Below are 25,840 nucleotides of genomic sequence, written 5' to 3' on the forward strand. Positions count from 1 at the left end.
AACAAATTGCAAGAAGTTATTAAGAAACTTTAAGAATGGGTATATAATTAACAAATTAATTTCTTGTAGTTGATGGTTTCTTCACAGCTTGGTATGAGATGATGTCTGTCTTCAGCTCTTTCCAGTTTTCCTTCACTCCATTAGGATAAACATGTTGGAGATTTTGGAGAAGACATCGTTGGAAGTTCGCTGGCATACATGGCTCTTGAGCCGCTCAACATTGATCTTTTTTTTGAGCTCGTCCTTCTTCATCCGCAGCTTCTGGTGGAGTTTTATGGATATAGACAAGAGGATGAGCCGGTGGGCTAAAATTACCAAACATTTAAAGTACAATGTTTAAGAACTGTATTTACTTCTGGCATTAGCACATTTTATAATCAAATATTTGGGGTGAAATTCTCAGTTTCAGAGACCAAATGCTGGGTTCTACAGCCCAAAAGCGGCGCCAGTCCCGGAGCCATCAGTAATTCCGCCTGGCAGTGGCAGAGCAACACGGGAAGCCCGGCAAATGCCGGGTCGGGCACGTTTATGGTATGCCAATGGCCTTTACTGTACAATTTGCATGCCTACACCAGTGTGCGGCTGAAACACATTCACGCCGCTGTTGAGGCCCCGGAGCATGGTATTCTGTTCGACGCCCAGTGTCGGCCTCGATTTTCGGCAGATGCGTGATTCTCCGCCCAATCGTGATTCCGTCGATGGATGGAGAATCCTTCCTTTAATGTATGAAAACGCTGAACATTTGATTCCACCACAATGCAAAACATTCCACGGCCAATAGGTGGCAGGACTGTTCCATTCAGTCTACTGATGTTGACGTTAATTTTGTACTACGTATTTAATTCTGCCAGTGATCCAAATTAAATGGAATAATTTAAAAAGAAAAGTAGGAATTTAGTACAGAAAGGATGGAATCAGATCATTTGAATGAAGTAACTAAATTAAAGGCAGGTGACCGTATTTTTCAATGTCAATACAATTCTGCTTCATTTGTTCGATTTCAATACAATAACAGCAATGGCACTTACGTCACGATAATGCTTCTTCTATAACAAATAATGTCACACATTACAAGACTGGGGGAAAATGTATCCCATGACTGGGAAAGAATTGACAAAACCAAAACTAGGGGAAGGCGAATTCAACCAAATGATGAGCAGGTCATCCAGAGGCTCCGGCAGGTATGTTGGGACCAAGAATTCCCTCGGAGTTTCTGGGATCATTGTGGAGAACATATTTACACCACAAAGAAGCCAGCTGGAAAGGGCTTGGTGGAGGAGTAGAACTACCACATCTGGAATATTGTGTGCAACTTTGGTCTCCAATTTTGAGGAAGGATTGACTTTAGTGGAGACAGTACAATGAAGGTTCACTGGATTCCTCCCTGGAATGAGACATCCTACGATGAGGGGCTGAATAAATTGTGCCTATATTTCTCTGGAGTTTCGAAGAATGTGAGGTGATCTCATTGAAGAATTCAGGATTCTGAAGGGGCTTGACAGGAAGATACGGCGACTTTGTTTCCTCTGGCTGGAGGAAATTAGACCAAAAGGGGAAGTTTCTGGATAAGGGGACGATCATTTAGGACTGAGATGAGGAAAAATTTCTTCACTCAAAAAGTTGTGGATCTTTGGAAGTCTGTACTCGTGAGGATGTGCCACCATTGAATATATTTAAGGTTGAGACAGACAGATTTTAGGGAATCGAGAGATATGGGGAACAGAGGAGAAAATGGAGTTCAAGGCCAAGGTCAACCATGATCACATTGAATGACAGAGGAATCTTGACATGACATACGCAGTGGGATTCTCCGTTTCTGAGACTAAGGGCTGGATTCTCCGTTTCTGAGACTAAAGGCTGGATTCTCCGTTTCTGAGACTAAGTGCTGACGCCGGGGTGGGAACCCTGGTGTTTTACAACAGAAAAATCGGCGCAACATCTGCACAGATTCAGCTACTTTAAATGGGCTCGCACCATCGCCACGTGGAACGCAATCAACTCCATGGAAAATGGTGCCGGATTCGCCTGGTCCGTGATTGCCGCACGTGAGGCTCGCACGCCGCAGCCGCACTTAAACGTCCCTTCCCCCCCACACGCACCATCCCAGTCAACAAGATGGCTGGAAGGAGGGCAACACCTCGGTTCAGGATCGCCCTCCTGGAAGCCGTGGAGGAAAGCAGGATGCCTCTGTATCCCGGCCTGGGAGAAAGGCCGCCAAGCACCGCAATTTGCCTTGCCTGTGCGCAGGTGGCATAGGCAGTCAGCGCTGTGGGCAACGTCGTCCGGACTGGCATGCAGTGCCAGAAGAAACTCCACGACCTCCTCAGGGCGGCTAGAGTCAGTTGGCTGCTCCATACCCCTGGCACTAACCACTCCCCCGCCCGCCATACATACACACCCGTAACCCGGCCCTTCCCTCCCACGCCCCCAGGCAACGGCAGAACCCCCACACTGCCCCACATGCCAGCACCAGCCACCATGGCTGGGTTTCCTGGCCACTGAGGCAACCATCTACCTAAGCTCTGGGCTGCATGCGTCAGACCGTCTAACGGTGTTGTTGTGTTTCCCCTTCCCCCACCCAGGTGAAGGCCGCGCACAACCGACGGGAGAGGGAGAAGACTGGAGGAGGGCCTCCGGACCTGCGGCCCCTCACCATGGCCAAATAAAGGTCAGTGTTCAGTGGCCCGGAGGAAAGGGAGTTCGCCGAGGTGGAGGCCGCGGGCAAGGAAATGAGAGCCCGCTTAGTTGCGGTTCCACATGACGTGTGTGTCAATACCTCCCCAACACCACCCCCACACCACCCTCACCTAAACACCATCCCAACCCCTCACCCTACACCATCCTCACACCCACTCCCCCCCACAGCCCGCAGTCTAATCATGCAAATTGTCTGCGTCTTACAGGATCTGCTGGAGATGGGGCGGGTCCATCTGGTGTCTCACGATGGAAACAGCTCGGACACCAGCCCTCCGCCTGAGACTCAGGAGACGGGTCGGAGGATGACAGTGATTTTACATCAGTGCTGTCTCCAACACCCTCCATCATCCCAGAGTCACTCACCTCGGTTGGGCATGTTAGTGATGAGGCTCCTGGGACACTATCTGGTGTGCACCACACAGTTGGCCCACAGCAGGTGAAGGTAGGAACACCAGAGGCGGTGGACGGTCAGAGGGCAGGCCAACCCTGTGGGCGGCCCGTTAGCACAGTGGTTCGCACTGTCACTTCACAGCTCCAGGGTCCCAGGTTCGATTCCTGACTTGGGTCACTGTCTGTATGGAGTCTGCACATTCCTCCGGGTGCTCCGGTTTCCTCCCACAGTCCAAAGATGGGTGGGTTAGGTGGATTGGCCATGCTAAATTGCACCTTGTGTCCAAAAAGGTTAGGTGGGGTTACGATGTTACGGGTGGAGGTGTGGGCTTAAGTGGAGTGCCCTTTCCAAGGGCCAGTGCAGACTCATTGGGCCAAATGACCTCCTTCTATATTGTAAATTCTATGATTAGCCCAAGGAACTACATTCCGTCCAGATGCAATGCAAAACATTCCACAGCCAACAGGTGGCAGGACAGTTCCATTCAGTCTACTCCTGAACTTCTGGAACACCGTGCCGGTGACCCCCGCAGGGGAGGAGCCAGAACACCGCAGCACCTCTGACTCCTCCCATCCTGTCCCTGGTGCATCTGGTGGGCAATGGGCAGAACAGGGCAGCACCATGCCACCCGGGACACCCGAGCAGCAGCCGGGCCCATTCAGGCCCGGTCGCCCCAGAAGACACTCGCCAACAGGGACCCAGGTTGCAGGGCAGGAATCACAGCAGGCTGCCTGCACTCCTTTTTTCTTTTTTAAAAATAAGTTTAGAGTACCCAATTATATATTTTTTTCCAGTTAAGGGGCAATTTAGCGTGGCCAATCCACCTAACCTGGACATCTTTGGGTTGTGGGGGTGAAACTCACGCAGACATAAGGAGAATGCACAAACTCCACACGGACAGTGACCCAGGGCTGGGATTCGAACCCGGGTCTTCAGTATCGCAGTCCCAGTGCTAACCACTGCACCACATGCCTCCCTTGGCCGCCTCCACTCCTGCTGTACCAGGAAACTACCTAGACATAGCATTAGGGCCCGTAAGGCCAGTAAACACTAGGCAAGATTGCATGGGTACAGGACACAGTTTAGTTACAGGGGCTACATTCATTCACATTAAACACCACTGTTACAACCTGCCTCGGTGCTCTGTCTGATGGGTGTGAGGGGTGGGCTGGTCTGGGCTGGCCGGTGGCGGGGGCGAATGGGCGGGCCCTGTCCTTGGCTCCACAGCTCCCCACCCCCACCCCCAGACTATCCCCATCACTGCCACCCCAGTGATTCGATGGGACCTTGTGATGGAATGGTCATCTCGTATGCAGGGATCACCCAGGTGGACGGTGGAAAGTGCTACCGTGAGCAGGAGTCAGACATTGTCATATGATGTGGAGCACCAGAGCTCATCGCAGAGCGGGTTGTCATCATCCTCCATCCCATGGACCAGATCCTGTGTAACTGCCAACCCAGTGCCCCCACCCCGTAGTCCGACAGGGATGTATCACAGAGAGAGTTGCAGGCAGGAAGCAGCCGGGGGGGGGGGGGAGTGAGGGTGTGTGTGGTAGTCACCACTGTTGTATTATATTGTATATATGGGTATTACGGTAAGGCCCCTGTACTACAGGTACGGGGGTAGATTCTTGCCTGCTGGCTCCGCCCAGGAGGCGGAGTATAAATGTGTGTGCTCGCCGAACAGCAGCCATTTCGTAAGCTGCTGTCAGAGGCCACACATCACTGTGTAATAAAGCCTCGATTACTCTCTACTCTCGTCTCGTCGTAATTGATAGTGCATCAATTTATTACACAGAGATGTTTCAGAGATGGACCTCCGCATCAAGCCGGATCGCCTGCAGCTGCATCCTCAAGCAGACAACGCCAAAAAGGACTTCCAACATTGGCTAGCTTGCTTTGAAGCGTACATCGGGTCTGCGACAGACCCAATCCCAGAAGCACAGAAGCTCCAGATTCTGTACACGCGGCTGAGCTCCAACGTTTTCCCCATCATCCAGGACACGCCTACCTACGCAGAGGCCATGGCGATACTGAAGGAGAATTACGCTCAGCAGACCAACAAGATCTACGCCAGGCACCTCCTATCCACGCGGCACCAACTTCCCGGTAAGTCTGCGGAAGATTTCTGGCGTGACCTGCTCGCCCTGGTGAGAGACTGTGACTGCAAGCTGTTTCGGCCACTGAACATTCGAACCTGCTAAAGAGAGATGCGTTCATTACGGGCATAGGGACTGACTACGTCCGCCAGCGCCTCCTAGAAGGGGCCACGCTTGATCTCGCGATGACCAAGAAACTAGCGCTCTCGCTCACGGTTGCCTCACGCAACGTACAGGCTTATGCCCCCGACCGCACGGCCCACCTCCCCTGTGCATCGTGGACTCCGCCAGCGGCCACCCCATCGTGGACCCCATCAGCCAACCCCCACGCCTGCGCCGCCCAGTTGTCCAACGAACCCCGGGGGACCCAAGTGCTACTTCTGCGGACAGATTGCACGGCGCGGAGCGCGCTCTGCAAGGCCTGTGGCAAGAATTGACATTTTGCTGCAGTGCGCCAGGCCAGCTCCATCGCCGCTATTGTCCCGGCACCCCCCATGTGCGGCCAGTGGGCGCCTCCATCTTCCTCTCCTCAGACCACGTGCGGCCCGTGGGCGCGCCATCTTCATCCACTCACAACACGTGCGGCCCGCGGTCGCCGCCCTCTTGCCTCAGAACCAATGGGCACCGCCATCTTGCCTGCCCAGGACACGTGTGGCCCGAGGGCGCCGCCATCTTGCCTGCCCCAGGATACGTGTGGCCCGTGGGTGCCGCCATCTTACCCGCCTAGGACCCCTGCCCGTCGGGCACCTCATCGGGCCGCTCATCGCCTGCAACCGCCGACGACCAGCCGCGTCTCGCCTCGGTCATGATCGACTAGTCTCGACCGCACAACCTCACGACCGCTTCAACAAAGGTTAAGGTCGATGGGCACGAGATATCCTGCCTTCTGGACTCCGGGTGCACTGAGAGCTTCATCCACCCCGATACGGTAAGGCGCTGCTCCCTCGCAGTACACCCCGCTAACCAATGAATCTCCCTGGCCTCCGGATCCCACTCCATGGCGATCCGGGAGTACTGCATCGCCACCCTCACTGTCCAGGGCGTAGAGTTCAGCGGCTTCCGGCTCCACGTGCTCCCCAACCTCTGCGCTGCCTTGCTACTCGGCTTGGACTTCCAATGCAACCTCCAGAGCCTAACCCTGAAATTTGGCGGGCCCCTACCAACCCTTACTGTTTGCGGCCTCGCGACCCTTAAGGTCGACCCACCTTCTCTGTTTGCAAACCTCACCCAGGATTGCAAACCCATCGCCGCCAGGAGCAGACGGTACAGCGCCCAGGACAGGACCTTCATCAGGTCTGAGGTCCAGCGGCTGCTGCGGGAAGGTATCATCGAGGCCAGCAACAGCCCCGGAGAGCCCAAGTGGTAGTGGTGAAAACCGGGGAGAAAAACAGGATGGTCATTGAATACAGTCAGACCATCAATCGGTACACGCAGCTCGACGCGTACCCCCTCCCACGCATATCTGATATGGTCAATCAGATTGCACAGTCCCGGGTCTTCTTGACAGTGAACCTGAAATCTGCCTACCACCAGCTCCCCATCCGCAAGCCGGACCGCCCGTACACCGCGTTCGAGGCAGACGGCCGCCTTTACCATTTCCTTAGGGTTCCCTTTGGCGTCACCAATGGGGTCTCGGTCTTCCAACGGGAGATGGACCAAATGGTTGACCGGTAGGGGCTGCGGCCACTTTCCCGTACCTGGACAACGTCACCATCTGCGGCCACGACCAGCAGGACCACAACGCTAACCTTTCCAAATTTCTCCACACCTCCACACTCCTCAACCTAACTTACAACAAGGAGAAGTGTGTGTTCAGCACAAACCGATTAGCCGTCCTCGGCTATGTGATTCAGAACGGAGTTCTAGGGCCCGACTCCGATCGCATGCACCCCCTCATGGAACTCCCCCTCCCCCACTGCCCCAAGGCCCTCAAACGTTGCCTGGGGTTCTTTTCGTATTACGCCCAGTGGGTCCCAAACTATGCGGACAAGACCCGCCCACTCATTCAATCCACCGGTTTCCCACTGACGGCCGAGGCTCACCAGGCCTTCAACCGTATCAAGGCCGACATCGCCAAGGCCGCGTTGCACGCGGTCAACGAGACGCTCCCCTTCCAAGTCTTGAGCGATGCATCAGACGTCGCTCTGGCCGCCACCCTCAACCAGGCAGGCAGGCCCGTGGCATTCTTTTCCCGTATCCACCATGCCTCCGAAAGTCGGCACTCATCCGTCGAAAAGGAGGCCCAAGTGATCGTTGAAGCTGTGCGACATTGGAGGCATTACCTGGCCGGCAGGAGATTCACTCTCCTCACTGACCAACGGTCGGTTGCCTTCATGTTTAACACACAGCGGGGTAAGATCACAAACGATAAAATCTTGAGGTGGAGGATCGAGCTCTCCACCTACAATTACGAGATTTTGTAACGCCCCGGTAAGCCCAACGAGCCCTCCGATGCCCTGTCCCGAGGTACATGTGCCAGCGCACAAATGGACCGACTCCAGACCCTGCACGACGATCTCTGTCACCCGGGAGTTACCCGCTTTTACCACTTCATTAAGGCCTGCAATCTGCCCTACTCCATCGAGGAAGTCAGGGCTATCACCAGAGACTACCAGGTCTGCGCGGAGTGTAAACTGCACTTCTACCGGCCAGACCGTGCGCACCTGGTGAAGGCCTCCAGCCCCTTTGAACGCCTCAGCGTGGATTTCAAAGAGCCCCTCCCCTCCACCGACTGCAACACGTTCTTTCTTAATGTGGGTCGACGAGTATTCCCGATTCCCCTTCGCCGTTCCAAGCCCCGACATGACATCTGCGACCGCCATCAAAGCCCTCAACACCATCTTCGCTCTGTTCGGTTTCCCTGCCTACGTCCACAGTGACTGGGGATCCTCATTTATGAGCGATGAGCTGCGCCAGTACCTGCTCAACAGGGGCATTGCCTTGAGCAGGACAACCAGCTACAACCCCAGGGGAAACGGGCAGGTGGAGCGGGAGAATGGGACAGTCTGGAGCGCCGTCCAGCATGCCCTACAGTCCAGAAATCTCCCGGCCTCCCGCTGGCAGGAGGTCCTCCCCGACGCACTTCACTCCATTCGGTCTCTCCTGTGCACCGCGACCAATGAAACCCCCCATGAACGTCTCTTTGCCTTCCCCAGGAAGTCCACCTCCGGGGTTTCGTGGCTGGAAGCTCCAGGACCCATTCTCCTCCGCAAGCACGTGTGACTCCACAAGGCGGACCCGTTGGTTGAGAAAGTACAGCTACTCCATGCGAACCCGCAGTACGCCTACATAGCGTACCCCGATGATCGCCAAGGCACAGTCTCCCTCAGGAATCTGGCACCAGCTGGGTCCCCACACACCACCCCTCTGCCCCGGCACCACCCTCCCCTCCCCCGGCGCAGCCCACGGCAGCCCCACTCCATGACAATCCGTCCTCCCCTTGTTCCCACCCGGGGATGAAGAGGATTTCGACACGCTCCCGGAGTCACCGAAGACCAAGCCGACGCCTGAGTCGCCACCAGCACTGCAGTGCTCTCAACGACAGATCAAGGCGCCCGATCATCTAAATTTGTAACCTTCTCTGTAATTTTAAAACCAATCTGTATGTATATAGTTTTCCACCACTCCCGCTGGACTCATTTTTAACAGGGGTGAATGTGATAGTCACCACTGTTGTATTATATTGTATATATGGGTATTATGGTAAGGCCCCTGTACTACAGGTACGGGGGTAGGCCCCTACCTGCTGACTTCGCCCAGGAGGTGGAGTATAATTGTGTGTGCTCTCCGAACAGCAGCCATTTCATAAGCTGCTGTAGGAGGCCACACATCTCTGGGTAATAAAGCCTCGATTACATTCTACTCTGGTCTCGTCATAATTGATAGTGCATCAAGGTGTTGGAGGGGATGCAGCGTCTGTGCCCCTGACCAGTCCACCTCCAATCAGTGAACCCGAAGACGATCTCAGCGTCCCGTGTGCGTTGGCCCTGGCGCACATGTCATGCAGCCTCCCATGCCTGCCTGGGTTCCATGTTCTGCCCATCCCCACCCTCTCCCACATCCTCCTCATCGGACAAGGCCTGGTGTTCATTCTCCTCTTCCAGCACATCGTCCCTCTGCTGCACGATGTTGTGAAGGGCACAGCAGGCCACCACAATGTGGGTGACCCTCCCAGAATCATATTGGAGGGCCCCTCCGGAGCGGTCCAAGCACCTGAACCACATCTTCAGGAGGCCACAGCACTGCTCAATCACGCTCACGTTTGCTGCATGGGCTTTGTTGTAGTGGGTCTCCGCGTCGGTCTGTGGCCTCCGGATAGGCATCATCAGCGACGACTGCAGTGGATAAACCCTGTCACCCAGGAGCCAAGGAGGCATCTCGAACATGTCAGGCATCATTGAGCGTGCCAGGATAAAGGCATCCTGCACACTGCCCAGGTATCGGGTGCACACGTGCATGATGCGCAGCTGATGGTCACATATCAGCTGCACGTTCATCGAGTGAAACCCCTTTTGGTTTGTGAAGATCGGCCTGTCATCTGCAGGTGTTCGTAGGGGGACATGCATTCCGTCGATCACCCCTGAACCTGGGGCATCACGGCGATGGTGGCAAACCCCGCTGCCCAGGATCCTGGTGGGCTCGGTCAGTGAAATGGATGTATTGAGCCACCTGGGTATATAGGGCCTCCATGGCAGCGCGGATGCATCTGTGCCCCGAGTCTGTGAGCTCCCGGAAAGATCCCCACTCGGCACCTGGAAGGACCCCGTGCTACACATGTTCAGGACGACCGGCACCTTTACGGCCACCGCGAGCGGGTGTCCTCCCCATACCCCCGCAGTGCCAGGTGTGTCATCATCCGGCAGGTATGTCGCAATCCCTTTGCTCAGCCGGAGTCTTCGATGGCATGCCCAGACCGGCAGGTCCTCAAATGTCAGGCGGTGCCGGTACACACGGCATCTCCTTGGCACCTCCTCCTCCTCGGCCTGTTGGGCAGATGGCTCTGCATCCTGGGCGGCTTCCACCTGTCTCTCTGTGGAACGCTCCGCTGCTGCAGTTTCCGCTTCTTCCTCGAGCAACGCCCGCTCATACAGCCTCAGGGCAATGCACAGGGCTGCAGCGACAATCAGGAAGGTCACCATTGCTGGTTGAATTCCAATATTAATTGTCTGCAGGGGGTGAAAGGAGGACATGTGAGTGTGGTGCATACCCCCATGCCCAACCAGGTCCACTGGGCTACATGGTGACCCCAGTTGGCACTGCGGGCTCTGCACCAGAATGTCCCTCCCCCACACCCTGGCCCCGTTGGCCGGCACTGTGGGGGCCTCTGGTCCTGGTGCCTGTCCCGGATGACAGGGGGTACCCCTGGCACTGCCCTCACCAGGGGTATGCACCGCGGCCCCCATAGGGTCTACTGTCCCCCTGCCAGTGTCCGCCCTGGCATCCACAGTCGCTCCTCTCTGTCCTAACTTGTTATGATGTGGAGATGCCGGCGTTGGACTGGGGTGAGCACAGTACGAAGTCTTACAACACCAGGTTAAAGTCCAACAGGTTTGTTTCAATGTCACTAGCTTTCGGAGCGCTGCTCCTTCCTCAGGTGAACTTGTTATGATTGAGCACTGATGGAGAAATAGATGTTCCCCTGAAGTGGGGGATTTTCCTTTTCAACTCACGATATGGGCAGTCTGAACAAGCTGCAGGAAATTTATTGTTGCATCTATGGTTTTATTTTTGTGTGCACCTGGAGATCACCAAGCCTTGGCTCCACCAACCTGTCCCGAAGCTCACTGGATTTGTACAAGTATCGCTTTGCCAAAAAATAATTGCTGTAACATTTATCACTTACCAGAACACATTAACCTTATTCTTGTCCTAGTTGCAACAAAGAATATACTGTTACTCTTTTTTTGTATTCCTATGAATCTAGGTTATAGACAATTTCAAATGTGAACCGGTAACATTTGAGTTAGCTGAAAGCTGTTGTGATGAAATATAAGAAAGACGTCTATTCATATATTGCCTTTCGTGACCTCAGAACATCTCATCGCTGTCCTACTTATATTGTCCTCCCTACATATCCCTTCATGCCAAATACCAATCCTCCCCCAAATCCCAAATATCTATGCAAGATATAAGATCATAAGATCTGTTGAAGGAAACAGTAGATGCTCTGGGGATCATTTTCCAATCCTCACTAGATACAGGCAAGGAGAATCCCTACAGGGCATAAGGAGGCCATTTGGCCCATGAAGTCTAGACTGACCCCCCCCCCCCCCCCCCGAAAGGTCCCAGAGAATTGGAGGTCAGTGATGTTGAACTATTATTTCAAAAGGATGTGAAGGATAGGCCAGAAAACTGTAGGTAGGTCAGTTTGACTTCAGTGGTGGGAAAATTGTTGGAAACAATTCTGAGATAGGATAAAGGGATGGATTGATCAGGGATAAACAGCATGGTTTTCTGAGGGGAAGATCGTGTCTTACTATTTAATAGAATGTTTTGAGGAAGTAACAAGGAGCATTGTTGAGGGCGGTGCAGTGGATATTGTCTACATGGATTTCAGTAAGGCATTTCACAAGGTCTCACATGGCAGACTGGTCAGAAAAGTGAGATCTCATGGGATACAGGGGAAGGTGGCAAGTTGGATCCAAAATTTGATCAATGACAGGAAACAAAGAATAATGATCGATTGATGTCTTTGTGAGTGGGAAACAGTTTGCAGTGGTGTTGCACAGGGCTCATAGTCCACCTGATGACACCATTGAAGAAATTATTTTGCAGATTGCCCTTGCTGTTTGTTGTATATATATTAATGATTTAGGCTTAAATGTGGGAGGCAGGATTGGAAAATTTGCAGATGCCACAAAAACGACTGTGTAGTTCATAGTGAAGAGGTTAGTTGTTGACTCCAGTTGAGGAGGGCGAGGTGGAAAAGTGGCAAATAGAATTCAATCTGGAAAAATGTGAGGTAATGCATTTGGGAAGGGCAAACAAAGCCAGGGAATACCCAATAAATGGGAAGATGTTGAGAGGGGGTGAGGAAGTTAGAGCCCTTAAAGTGCATGTTCACAGGTGCTTGAAAGTGGCAGAACAGGTGGACTAAATGGTTAAGAAAATATATGAAATGCTTTCCTTTATTGGGGGAGGTACTGAATACAAAAGCAGGGATGTAATGATGTTGCCAGGGTTTGAAATTGCAGCTATGAGGAGAGATTGGATAGGCCAAGGTTGCTTTCCTTAGAACAAAGGCGGCTAGCGGTGACCTAATTGAGGTGCCCAAAATTATGAGGGGCCGAGATAAGGTACACAGGAAAGACTTGTTTTCCATAGTGGAGGAGTCAATGGCCATAGATTTAAAGATCTGTAAAGATTTAATCACCTGCTAATGCTCGCATTCCAAGCATTGTTTGGCATCTTTGAATTTGTCTATATATGTGTTTCTGGAACAGACCTCTTCATTCACCTGAGGAAGGAGCAGCGCTCCGAAAGCTAGTGACATCGAAACAAACCTGTTGGACTTTAACCTGGTGTTGTAAGACTTCGTACTGTGCTCACCCCAGTCCAACGCCGGCATCTCCACATCATGGCTACCATCGACACCGCAAACTGCCGGCTCAAAGTGGAGAGGATCTCCAGGAAGATCGCGCATATAGACACTGACATTAAGTTTCTACAAAGATGCAAGAAAGCAGACAAGATCCCGAAAGGGCTACAGATCACAAACCCACTCAAGTCGACCTACAACACAGACTTCGCTGAGAGACTCTGCCGTCGCACCTCTCTCACACTCCTCAACCACCTCGTCCGCCAGCTCTACAGCAGACGACGCAACCTGGAAACCAAGATAGAGGCCATATTCTCAACTTGCGCTCAGGACGCAGCAGACCATCTGCGGAACACCGCCAAACAGATGAGACAACAATACTATGCCACCTATATGCATACCAAGAACAGAAAGCTTGAGAAACTTGGCATCACCACCGGCAGCAACCAAGCCACCCCCGGTGTCACAGTAGAAAACAATACAGGGGAATCTATTGTCAACTTGTCAGACTACACCCTTCAACCAGACGAAATCGAAGTCCTCAGCAGAGGGCTTAATTTCTGCACCACCACCAAAATGGACCCCATCAGTCTCGCGGCAGACACGGAGGAATTTATCAGTCGAATGAGGCTCCAGGAATTCTTCCACAGACCCCAAGAGGCCAACAGCGAACCCAAGCAGACTACCAATGAACCGGAACAGCAGACCGAGAGATCTGCAGTGCGGCAACCGAAGAGGAAAGAGTCGAATTGGACCCCTCCGGAAGGCCGCTGCCTTAGACTCGACATGTATGCTCAAGCCGTCAGGAGTCGCGTCAATGCCAGATTCATCAGTCGCATTCACAAGACAACCCCGAACGTCACCCAAGCACAACGCAATGCCATCCGCGCTCTCAAGACCAACCACAGCATCGTCATCAAACCAGCAGACAAAGGGGGGGCCACTGTCGTACTGAACAGAACGGACTACTGCAAAGAAGTATACCGACAACTGAACAACCAAGAACACTACAGACAGTTACCCGCAGATCCGACCAAGGAACACATCCGCCAACTTAACAGACTGATCAAGACCTTGGATCCAGATCTTCAGAGCACCCTACGTGCTCTCATCCCACGTACTCCCCGCATTGGAGATCTCTACTGCCTCCCAAAAATACATAAGGCCAGCACACCAGGCCGCCCAATCGTTTCAGGCAATGGGACCCTGTGTGAGAACCTCTCTGGCTACATCGAGGGCATCTTGAAACCCATCGTACAAGGTACACCCAGCTTCTATCGCGACACGACGGACTTCCTACAGAAACTCAGTACCCATGGACCAGTTGAACCAGGAACATTCCTCGTCACAATGGACGTCTCGGCACTCTACACCAGCATCTCCCATGACGACGGCATTGCTGCAACAGCCTCAGTACTCAACACCGACAACTGCCAATCTCCAGACGCAATTCTGCAACTCATCCGCTTCATTCTGGATCACAACGTCTTCACCTTCGACAACAAGTTCTTCATCCAGACGCACGGAACAGCCATGGGGACCAAATTCGCACCCCAATACGCCAACATCTTCATGCACAAGTTTGAACAGGACCTACTCACCGCACAGGACCTTCAACCGATGTTATACACCAGATACATCGATGATATTTTTTTCCTTTGGACCCACGGCGAAGAATCACTGAAACGACTACACGATGACATTAATAAGTTCCATCCAACCATCAGACTCACCATGGACTACTCTCCAAAATCAGTTGCATTCTTGGACACACTCGTCTCCATCAAGGGCGGTCACCTCAGCACTTCGCTTTACCGCAAACCCACGGATAACCTCATGATGCTCCACTTCTCCAGCTTCCAACTAAACACATTAAAGAAGCCATCCCCTATGGACAAGCGCTCCGTATACACAGGATCTGCTCAGACGAGGAGGAGCGTAACAGACATCTACAGACGTTGAAAGATGCCCTCGTACGAACGGGATATGGCACTCGACTCATCGATCGACAGTTCCAACGCGCCACAGCGAAAAACCGGACCGACCTCCTCAGAAGACAAACATGGGACACAACCTACAGAATACCCTTCGTCGTCCAGTACTTCCCCGGAGCGGAGAAACTACGTCATCTTCTTCACAGCCTTCAACACGTCATTGATGACGATGAACATCTTGCCAAGGTCATCCCCACAACCCACTACTTGCCTTCAAACAACCGCGCAACCTCAAACGAACCATTGTTTGCAGCAAACTACCCAGTCTTCAGAACAGTGACCACGACACCACACAACCCTGTCATGGCAATCTCTGCAAGACGTGCCAGATCATCGACATGGATACCACTATTACACGTGAGAACACCACCCACCAGGTACGCGGTACATACTCGTGCGACTCGGCCAACGTTGTCTACCTCATACGCTGCAGGAAAGGATGTTCCGAAGCGTGGTACATTGGCGAGACCATGCAGACGCTGCGACAACGAATGAACGGACATCGCGCAACAATCACCAGGCAGGAATGTTCCTTTCCAGTCGGGGAACACTTCAGCAGTCAAGGGCATTCAGCCTCTGATCTCCGGGTAAGCGTTCTCCAAGGCGGCCTTCAGGACCCGCGACAACGCAGAATCGCCGAGCAGAAACTTATAGCCAAGTTCCGCACACATGAGTGCGGCCTCAACCGGGACCTGGGATTCATGTCACATTACATTCATCCCCCACCATCTGGCCTGCGAAATCCTACCAACTGTCCTGGCTTGAGACAATTCACACCTCTTTAACCTGGGGTTACCCCATCTCTGGATCTGTAAAGATTTAATCACCTGCTAATGCTCGCATTCCAAGCATTGTTTGGCATCTTTGAATTTGTCTATATATGTGTTTCTGGAACAGACCTCTTCATTCACCTGAGGAAGGAGCAGCGCTCCGAAAGCTAGTGACATAGAAACAAACCTGTTGGACTTTAACCTGGTGTTGTAAGACTTCGTACTGTGCTCACCCCAGTCCAACGCCGGCATCTCCACATCATAGATTTAAGGTGATTAATAGAAATATGAGAGGGGCTATGTTGTAACCTGAACAGATCCTATTGGGCAGGGACAATTGGTTACCTCTTGGAGAATATTTGGTTCATTAAACAGTAAACAATATCTTTATACAAAAGATACAAACAACTGAACAGTGAACAGCATATTAACCATGAACCAACAAGGAAAACGCATTGTGTCATACACGTGGGCACCTTTTCACTACAAGATAGTGAGCTGCGACAGTGTATATATACAAAGAAAATCAAGGACTCATTAAACATAAAACACGCAACAGTATAATGCAGTTTTGTGCATCCATATCAACCCGCTGCTCGCTTACCCTCCCACAGCACCCAGCCGCAGAGTTCAGTGGATGAGCGAAAGAGCACCCCTTTTCGGGATCCACGTCACAGATAAATGGGGCTGCAGCTGACAAACATACGGCCTCCATACCTCAAACAATAAACAGTCAGCAGTACAATGAAGATACCAACATCCAGATCAACCACCACTCTCTCCCCCTCCTGCAACATCCAGTAGCAGACTCACGTCAGTGGAAAGTTGCTTGGGGACAACGCAACGATACACTGGAAGGCCACACTGGTGCAGAGTTGGCTGAAGAGCCAGACAGCATACCTTTCCGGGATCCAGGCCTCAGATAAAAGAATCTGCAGCTGACAAACACATAGCCTCCAGCCAACAAACAGTAAACAGTCAACTGTGCAAGAACTCCTCTCCCAACACCCTCCTCCACCCCCACAGTTCCAGTAGTAGACCCACATCAATAGAAAGCCACTCAGGAGTGAGCATAACAATACACCGGAAAAGTTACACCAACACAGAGCTGGGCAGAAGAGCAAGAGAGCGCCACCGCCCCCTGTCCAGCACTGGCAGTGGTTCCAGGCTCCAGGTCACAGAAGCAAAAGGGGCTGCAGCAGACAAGCACACAGCCTCTAGGCAGTAAACTGTAAATAGCAATGATAGTATAGCAAACATACGATGTCTGAACATTAAACATAAACAGACAACAATTCAAATAGGCACCAGAAATTTTCTTGGCATCCAAAACGGAAACAGTAAACAGCCACCAGCACAATAAAGCCACCAGCAGTGCACAAAGTCAGCTTGACACGATCTTCTGGTTGCTCAGTGGAATTGGGCCAACATCCTTCCCCCCCTGTAGTACTGGCATCAGGTCACCTGACACCACCCAGTACTTGGTCCAGGCCACAGAAGTAAAAGGCAATAGAAAACAAACTCACACTTCCAAACATGAAACAGTGAACAGTTATCACTACAACAAAAGCACCAGCAAGCTGCAAGAGCAGACACCTCCCCCATCTTCATCCGGTAGTAGGCAGGCCAAATCCTCCCCTCACCTCACTCCAGGTCAAATAAGCAGAAGGGCAGCAGCAAGCAGACACACAGCCTGCAGGCAGTTGCAATAGTATTCAAGGCACTCCTTATCTCTCGCCCCCTCTGGTAGCTCCTAGCAGCAGACTCTCAAGGCAGGAACAATCATTACAATGAAGCCATACCAACACAGCATATCAGGCACAGTGGGCTAAACAGCTGGCTTGTAATGCAGAACAAGGCCAACAGCGCGGGTTCAATTCCCGTACCGGCCTCCCCGAACAGGCATCGGAATTTGGCGACGAGGGTTTTTTCACAGTAACTTCATTGAAGCCTACTTGGGACAATAAGTGATTATTATTATCAGAAGGAGTGAGAAAGCACCCATTCCCCCTCTTCAGTCTGCTAGTAGGCTAGCAAAAACCTTCCCTGGCCTCACTCCAGGTCAGTGAAGCAGAAAGGGTCTTCATTGAGAAAGCACCCTTCCCCCCTCTTCAATAATAATAACAATCTTTATTAGTGTCACAAGTAGACTTACATTGACACTGCAATGAAGTTACTGTGAAGTTACTACTCAGCCTGGTAGTAGGTAGCCAAAACCTCTCTTTGTCTCACTCCAGGTTAAAGAAGCAGAAGAGGCAACAACAAACAGAAACTAGGCCTGCAGGCAGTTTTGCAGGAGCATATAGAAAACACAACCTGCAGCCACTTGGATTTATTTTAGTTTCTTGACAGTTCCTTTGTAGAATTCTAATGCAATTACATAAAATAATATACAGGCAACAATACAATAAGGTCACCAGCATTCCACCTTTACAAAGGAGACAAACCCAATTACAGAACAATGGCATGAACTAGAAAACAGGCAACAGTGTAATGAAGGTACCAGCATGCAAATCAACCTGTCGCTCTCTTCCCCAACTTGCAGCTCCCGACAGCAGACTCGCATCAGTGGAAAGCCACTAAGGGTGACATGCGGAAAGGCACACTGGCATGGAGCATAGCGGAAGAGTGAGGGCAAAGATACGGATAAAAGGGGATGTGACTGATAGGCACACAAAATGGCAACAATGGACAGTCAACAATATAATAAGGTATCAGCATCTAAATCAACCCATCCCCTCTATCTCCCTCCTGCAGCACCCAGCCACACGGCATGGGGGAAGGGCAAGGGAGCACCCCATTCCGGGAGCCAGGCCGCAGACAAAATGGGCATGAGCTGACAAAAACATCCAGACATTGAGCAATACACAATCAACTATACAAAAACTCACCCTCCCTCTTGCAGCCCCAGTAATAGACCCAGATCAATAGAAAGTCACCCAACCAGTCCACCAGAAAGGTCACACCAACTCAGAGCATGGCATTCCAACTAATGAGCAGACTTCTTTCACTAAGAATGAAAGCAGGCAGGCAATGAGGGTGCCCAAAGTGCATATACAACAAGTCTGTCGGCAAAGGGCAGGGCAACCCAGACCAGACCTCTGTTTGATGGCTGATGAAGTGGACATAGTGCTGTGGTTGTGAGAATGATGCTCCTCTTGGCTATCCCATAATAATTATCCTTGAGATTAGCTCAGTGATAAGCCTGTGAAAGAGGTAAATTTGAGGTTCAAACTGATTTAGATTAATCAAACATGAAACTTTATTCCATATGAAAGCTATATTTGTCTTTGCATTATATGACACAATAGGTGCAATTTTTTTCCAATATTGGCAAAGATTGATGTCAAGTGGGAAAAACTGTAGAGACCGCTGATTGCAGTGGTGGCTTTTTTTTGCCATATAGTTCGGGACTTTCAAGAGAGAAAAGGCAGACAGAAGCTCCATCACATATCGCAGGCCCTTGATTCACCCGCCCGACCATCAATTCAGTAAATCAATTATCTGGGTGCCATTTTTAAATGCCGCATAAGTGCAAAGCGAGCACACAAGGAAATACCCAGGTGCACCCCCGGCAACCTAGGCAAAACCCTGGCAGCCCCTGAAACCCACCCCCCCCCCACCCCACCCACCCCCCCCCCCCCCCCCACACACACACACACACCCGCAGCACTGCATTCACGTCCGAGCTCCCCTGGGTGTACCGCATGCCAGGTTCACACCTTCTGAGACCAGTCATGCTTCACGTCGATCTGACATCACGCCACCGTGGATGCATTATTGGTTTTGATCTGTCGACCTCTGGGTTCTGGGCCCAGCATGCTTCCACTGCACCACTCTGCTACCTTGAAGCATTATTTAACGTGGGGGTATTGATTCTAGCATGAGCCCAATAATGAGATTTTAATTTATTATAATGAGGTTCCTGATGTTGAACGGTGGGAAATATGGCCCACCACTCACAGGGGAAGGGGACAATTGCTTTCTGCTTTTACGTTGGCGCGGAAAGTGACTTTAGGCTTCTCACGATCACATCGGCAAACTTGCCCGACTCGGATGAGAGCAGAAGATCCCAGTCAAATGTTTTATTTTCACTTTGCTGATCTGGACCCTAGGCTGTATACTTTTGTATACTGTATACAATTTGCAGACTAAGTGCTGACGCCGGCGTGGGAACAGTGGAAAAATGGTACAACAGCTGCTCCGATGCTCTGCCCAGTGGGGGGCGAGCAGCCACGCAGCGTAAAACCTCCGGCTTTACCTGTGGATACAGCCGGAGAATTGCCGGGGCCCTGGCCGCGCATACCGCTGGTTGCGCGTGGAACCGGCCTGCCAAAAATTGCCCCCCCCCCCCGTAACCAGCCTCGCCACCCCCGGACCACCCCCCATCAGTCCCCCCAGCCGCCGCCCAAGCCTTCTCTGCCAGCAGAATGGTTTCCCCCCCCGCGCCCTACCCCCAACTGTGGCAGTGCTGGACTCAGCCCGCAGTTGCCATGCAGGGTCCATGAAAAAAAAGTGTTCCACGCCCTTGGGAACTCGAACCCGGAGCATCGGGGGTGGGCCTCGGGTGACATCCTGAGACCGTCCATATAGCATGCAGTGTACTCCCCGAGTACGCTGTTCTGGAGAGGGTAGAGCCTCACAAAAGCGGCGGCGCCCCAGATTACGCCGCAAACGGGGATTCTTCGGCCGATTGCCGGATGCAATTTTGGCATCGGCAACCGGAGAATCCCAGCCCCATGGATTGGCAGCTTCCTGTGGGCATTATCAGTAAGTTGTTCCAAAGCCTCCATGGTGACATCTTCGCAGTGCTGACAATCCAATTAGACTAGCTGTTGAGCCCCTGTGGCATCCTTTATTTTGGTAGTGTGACTGAAAGATGGGACATACTATGATCAGGATGCTTCTGAGAGAACATCCTAGGTTATTGTTAGATATTAAACTGCCTGTGATTTACCAATATCTGTTTCTAGTGGGCAAGCCCCTGCATAAGAAAGGTACATGAGCATGTAATCAACAGAAGCCAATAAATAATTAAATTGCATTGTTTATTGGAAAGCTATCAACATTAACAAATATTTTAAGTATAATATGTATAATCAAAATAATTATTATGATACTGAATTACATTAAAAATGTACAATTTATACCTGACACATTTGGAATAAAATTGAAAGATTTACAATAGAACTGTAGGGTCAGCTTTGCTTTGCATCCACGCTGATGTTATGGTGAATGCAGCTGTAACCTGGAGTGAGAGCTTAGCTGGACACCAGAATGAAGTGGAAAGAAACCTTCTGAAGGAAAAAAGTCTTGCTCCTCTTCTGACTGGAGTCCATTCAAGCCTCAACACCCAACCTTGGACAAGTTTAATGTCAATCTGAAGCTGCAACAGTTTTACTCCAAAGCTAAACTTGAACTGTAAATATACCCCGAGATCCAGCAGCATCACACTTTCTGAGGTAAAAACCATGACAAGTGCCTGATTATTTTGTGTGCCACGGACATCCATGTGATATAAGGTGCCCTGTTACACTGTGTAAGTTTTAGTTACATAATTATCAGGGCATCATATAATCCAGAGCAAAATTTTCCAAAACATTTCTATACTCTTGCCTGTTAAATAAATTACAGACTTCACAGTCAGTTATTTTCTTTATATATATGCACAAATAAAATATTTCAGGGACACACAAGTGGGAAACATAAGGAAGCTGAAACTCCTGGGGTGAGAAAGGGTGCATGAGGAAATAGTTCATATTTTCAGTGGAATCCAGAATTGCTGTTTTTATAAATTACAATCAATGGGCAGTGGAGATTTCCACTTTTCCCCACCCAGGCACACAGACAGTTTTGGGGTTATATTCAGAGGTGTTCCAAATTCATAAACTCATTAGACCAAACAGATGCCATGCCTGTTGAGAATAGACATGCAGGTTAATTTCAGCTTCTGGGCGGCCAATTGGCAGAAACCTGCTCCCCCCCCCCCCCCCCGATGCAGTTTGAAAAAGAGGCAGCCACGATTTTTGCGGCTCCAACCTTGTTTGCTTTGAATTGAGCAACTAAAGGGCAGTGAATGGATGGCTAGATGCAGCTTGCTGGATGCAGGCTGGGTTATATCAGGCTAGGGCAGCTGGCGGGAAGGTAGGTTTGGATACGGGAGGGGTTCCAACGCCGGGAGCCGTTCAAAATTATTGAAATTATTTTTGCTTCAGCTGCTTCGCTCATGGACTTATCAGCAAGTGCACAGATTCTTCCTAGAAAAGCAAGCAAGGTCCTCAAAATACATCTGGTGATAGGCGTCTGTTTAAATTTCAGGCAATCATTGCTCAAGAGATAAGGCCTTTACCTATCTCACCCAGGAAATGTGATTGGGCGAAAATGCAATCTCAAGTAGTGGAATTGTTTCCTTTGAACAGCTAAGAGTTCAAGCAGATAAGGACAAAAGACAAACTGGAAAGTTTAGGCAGTCTCAACAAAACCAGACAATTTATCATTGCTCATTCTGTGGAAAGCCATGTAGGTCCACAGCCAAGTTAGGATGCACAACGGATGACTATGCACTTAAGAAAAGCCATCTTCCAAAATGAAGAGAAACTCCCAGTGACCCCCAACTTTGAAAAATTCAAAGTAATCCCCATAAATGGCATTCTGGGCCTCTGAAAGGCTCCAAAGGTGAGAGGGGTAATATCTCTGAAAGACTACAGCCTCTTTTCACCCTGCAGTGAGAATGGACTTCATTCTCCCGTTCCCCCAGCCGTGTGTTTGTCGAGGGCGTGCCATTCACTGGCAGCGGGATTCTCTACTCCCGCCGCTTGTCAATGGGATTTCCCATTGAAGCCACCCCACGCTACCAGGAAACCTGTGGGCCGGGGTGCGTTGCCAGTGGTAAAAGAGTATCCCAATGGCCGGAGAATTCCAGCCAATATTTTTAACCAACTTGCTGCATCTCACAGAGTACCACTCCATGTAGCCCACACCTCATGAGGCCAAGTGCACCTAGGTCGCTGTCCTGAACATTAATATTTTGCTCCTCCCCGCTGGCCCATCCCCCCAACTCCACTGATCCCAGAATTTTAGTCAGTGGAGGGAAGCCCTGCCCCATTGCATTAGTGGACTGTAATAACAGTAATTCCTGCCTCAAGGTTTCAGGAGCTTGAATCCATTTTTTTCGAATTTAGAGTACTGAATTTGTTTCCAATTAAGGACAATTTAGCATGTCCAATTTACCTACTCTACACATCTTTGGTTTTGTGGAGGTGAGACCCACGCACACACGGGTTGAATGTGCAAACTCCACACGGACAGTGACCCGGGGCCGGGATTGAACCCGGGTCCTCGGCGGCGTGAGGTGGCTGTGCTAACCAGTGCGTCACACTGCCGCCTCTCAGAAGTTTGAATCCTTTCAGTGCAAATTACATATTATCAAATATGAAAACCCATTATCAACCTGTTAATTTACATTTAAACATTAATGCGAAGAAGTTGAGATTTATCACTGCAAATAAGAAGTTAAAGTGGAACAATCCCTCACTTCTTCAAGGTTCTCAACTGTGTTGATAATAGCCTTTATTTTGTCCTGCTCCAATACATATGAAGCATTGTTTTTGAATTTGTTGAGCAGCGATTCTCTCGATAGCGGGTTTCTCCAGTGTCCATAGAAAGTGCCACATTTTCCGCTGAGCACATCTCCGTTCTTCAGGACCAGAACCACTTCTCCATACATCTTCTCAAAACTGGCCACATTATCTTCAGGATGTTGAAGCTCCACTTTGTTAAGTAACTGACTGAGATCATCTCGCTGGAGTTTACTTTCACTGAACGATTCAATGTTCACATCACCATCCAACAATGCAGAGCAGGCATTAAACTGGAAAGAATGGCGAGCCTCATGCTCTGTCTCTGGGAATGGCCTATTGATGTATCGGGAAACGGGGACCCGCAGAATTATTTTGTCAATCATGGAGGGTGAAAAGGCACCATCATTGGTAGTCGCCAACTGCCTAACTGAGACAGCAGCATCTACTACCCAATGCATGCCCAGATGGGCAGGGAAGCGCTTAAATGCAATATCTTGGTCCTCGAGCAGAAAATGTGTCTGCTCAAGTGGTGCCATCTTCTCAGGTTCATAATCACCATAGAAAGCAGAAAATCCAAAGCAGCCTATGGTCTTGTCTAGAATTTTCACATTCCCCTCCATTCCTTTAGAAGCCAGGAGAGCTGCTTCAAAGCCCAGCCGTGTGGCATTGCCAATATGGATGGGTTTTGTTTGAGTTGCTGCATTGGCCATTGGTGCCCCTGAGAGTGAAGCTGCAATAGCCAGGGCATTAATACATTGATTAGCATTCAGTGATAGCAATTTGGCTATGGCTGCAGCACTGCCCATTGTCCCAACCACACTGGGAGGGTGAAATCTGTTCAAATAAACAAAAAGACATTCAAGCACCTGATCCTTTTAATTATTTCTTTGTATTACAGTAACACTTGCATCCAACACAATTAACAGCTTATTGTGATTAATATTTCTGCAAAGTGTCCTTTGTAAAAATTCAAAGTAACCTCACCAAGCAATCATTTACATAAATGTTCTTAATTAATTGTAATAAAACCTTAGTAAATTGTAATTGTAATTACAAAAACTGAATTGTAATAAAACCTTGGAATAATATCTTATATAAAAATAGTCTTTGTGGGTTCTACCTATATGTTGAAATGTATTCTCTGGGATGTTGTATGTTCATTTATTGCTTAGATTTATGCATTAAATAAGTGTGGCTATTACTGAGTAAATAAGCATCATCTTCAAGCAACTGCATATGAGCAGTTGAACAGAGAAATGTGGATGTTTCTGTCTGATTGGCTCTACTCCTCCATGCTTGGCACTCATATTAAAATAAAATAGAATAGTATCCCGACAGTGCAGAAGGGGGGCATTTGGCCCATCGAGTGTGCACTAAGCCTCTGAAGGAGCACCCTACTAGGCCCAATTCCCCCCCCCCCCCCCCCTATAACCCCACCTAACCTGCACCTCTTTGAACACTAAGGGATAATTTTAGCATGGCCAATTCACATAACTTGCACATATTCGGACTGTGGGACGGAACTGAAGCATCAGGAAGGAACCCACGCAGACATGGGGGGAATGCGCAAACTCCACAATCACCTTTTCTTTTTAAATTTAGAGTACCAATTATTTTTTTAAATTAAGGAGCAATTTAGCATGGCCAATTCACCCACCCTGCACATCTTTTTGGGTTGTGTGTGAGAGACCCACGCAGATACGGGGAGAATGTGCTAACTCCACACGGACAGTGACCCAGGGCCAGGATCGAACCTGGGTCCTCAGCGCCGTGAGGCAGCAGTGCTAACTACTGCACCACCATGCCACCCTAACTCCACAGTCACCGAAGGCCAGAATTGAACCTGGGTCCCTGGCGCTGTGAGACAGCAGTGCCTCAGTAGTGAGACAACACTGTGTCGGCCCCATGGCGATCATAAAAGATGTGATACATATCCACTAATTACCCACAAAACACACCATAAAAGTGTTAGTGTATGTATATTCCAGTCTAAGTGATGTTTGAACAGTGTGTTAAGTTGTAAGTCTGGGGAAGTTGGTGGTGTAGTGATAAAGTCACTGGACTAGTAATTCAGAGGCCCTGGCTAATGCTCTTGGGACTTGTGTTCAAATCCCACTGCACCAGCAGGTGGAATTTACATTCAATTAATACATCTGGGATATAAATCTAGTGTCCTATTTGTGTCACTAATGTCCCACAGGAAATCTGCCTTTCCCACCTGGTCTGACCTACCAGTGAGTCCAGACCCACAGCAATATGGTTGACTCTTAATTGCTTTCAGTGCAAGAGAAATCATGGATGGGCAAGAAATGCTGGCCTTGCAGTGGTACCCAAATCCCATGAAGGAATATGGACAGAAAATGCTATCAAACAATCTCTCTGGCATTTTACAATGGTGAGCTATTATTCCCTTTTTGTTGAAATGTTTTTCCTATCCTTTTACCTCCTCAATTCCATTTTTGTTTCGCTATTTTCATTTTGCTTTCTGTAAATAATTCTACATCAAATTAAATATTCTAGTTTTCACTTTCTGGTGTCGACGCTGCATACACCAGGGAGTTTTGAACTTGATTGGTTAAGGAGGTATAAAGTTACATGTTCTATTCGCACAGCTCTCAGATCCCCTGTAGAGGGCGCCACGCTTTGACTTTCTAATTACCAGGTGCTCCAATGGAACAAAAAACCCATAGAAAATCCGCAGGTAAATTTACATGTAATTAATAGCTAGCATCTGGCCCTCAAGGTGCAGCGATGGAATAGAGTTGAGTGTCA

The 25,840-nt window shown here is 50.1% G+C and overlaps 1 protein-coding gene across 1 annotated transcript in view; it reads right to left on the minus strand.

Annotated features, from left to right (window-relative positions):
• Nucleotides 1-20,519: 20,519 nt before the first annotated feature.
• irg1l (immunoresponsive gene 1, like) overlaps nucleotides 20,520-25,840 on the minus strand; it is a 39,550-nt gene continuing 34,229 nt past the window's right edge. The window contains exon 8 of the mRNA XM_072505354.1: nucleotides 20,520-23,902. Coding sequence (XP_072361455.1) covers nucleotides 22,984-23,902 — 919 coding nt within the window. The 3' untranslated portion in view covers nucleotides 20,520-22,983. The remainder of the gene's footprint in view (nucleotides 23,903-25,840) is intronic.

Source organism: Scyliorhinus torazame, chromosome 5 (assembly GCF_047496885.1).
Source record: "Scyliorhinus torazame isolate Kashiwa2021f chromosome 5, sScyTor2.1, whole genome shotgun sequence".
Lineage (NCBI taxonomy): Eukaryota > Metazoa > Chordata > Chondrichthyes > Carcharhiniformes > Scyliorhinidae > Scyliorhinus > Scyliorhinus torazame.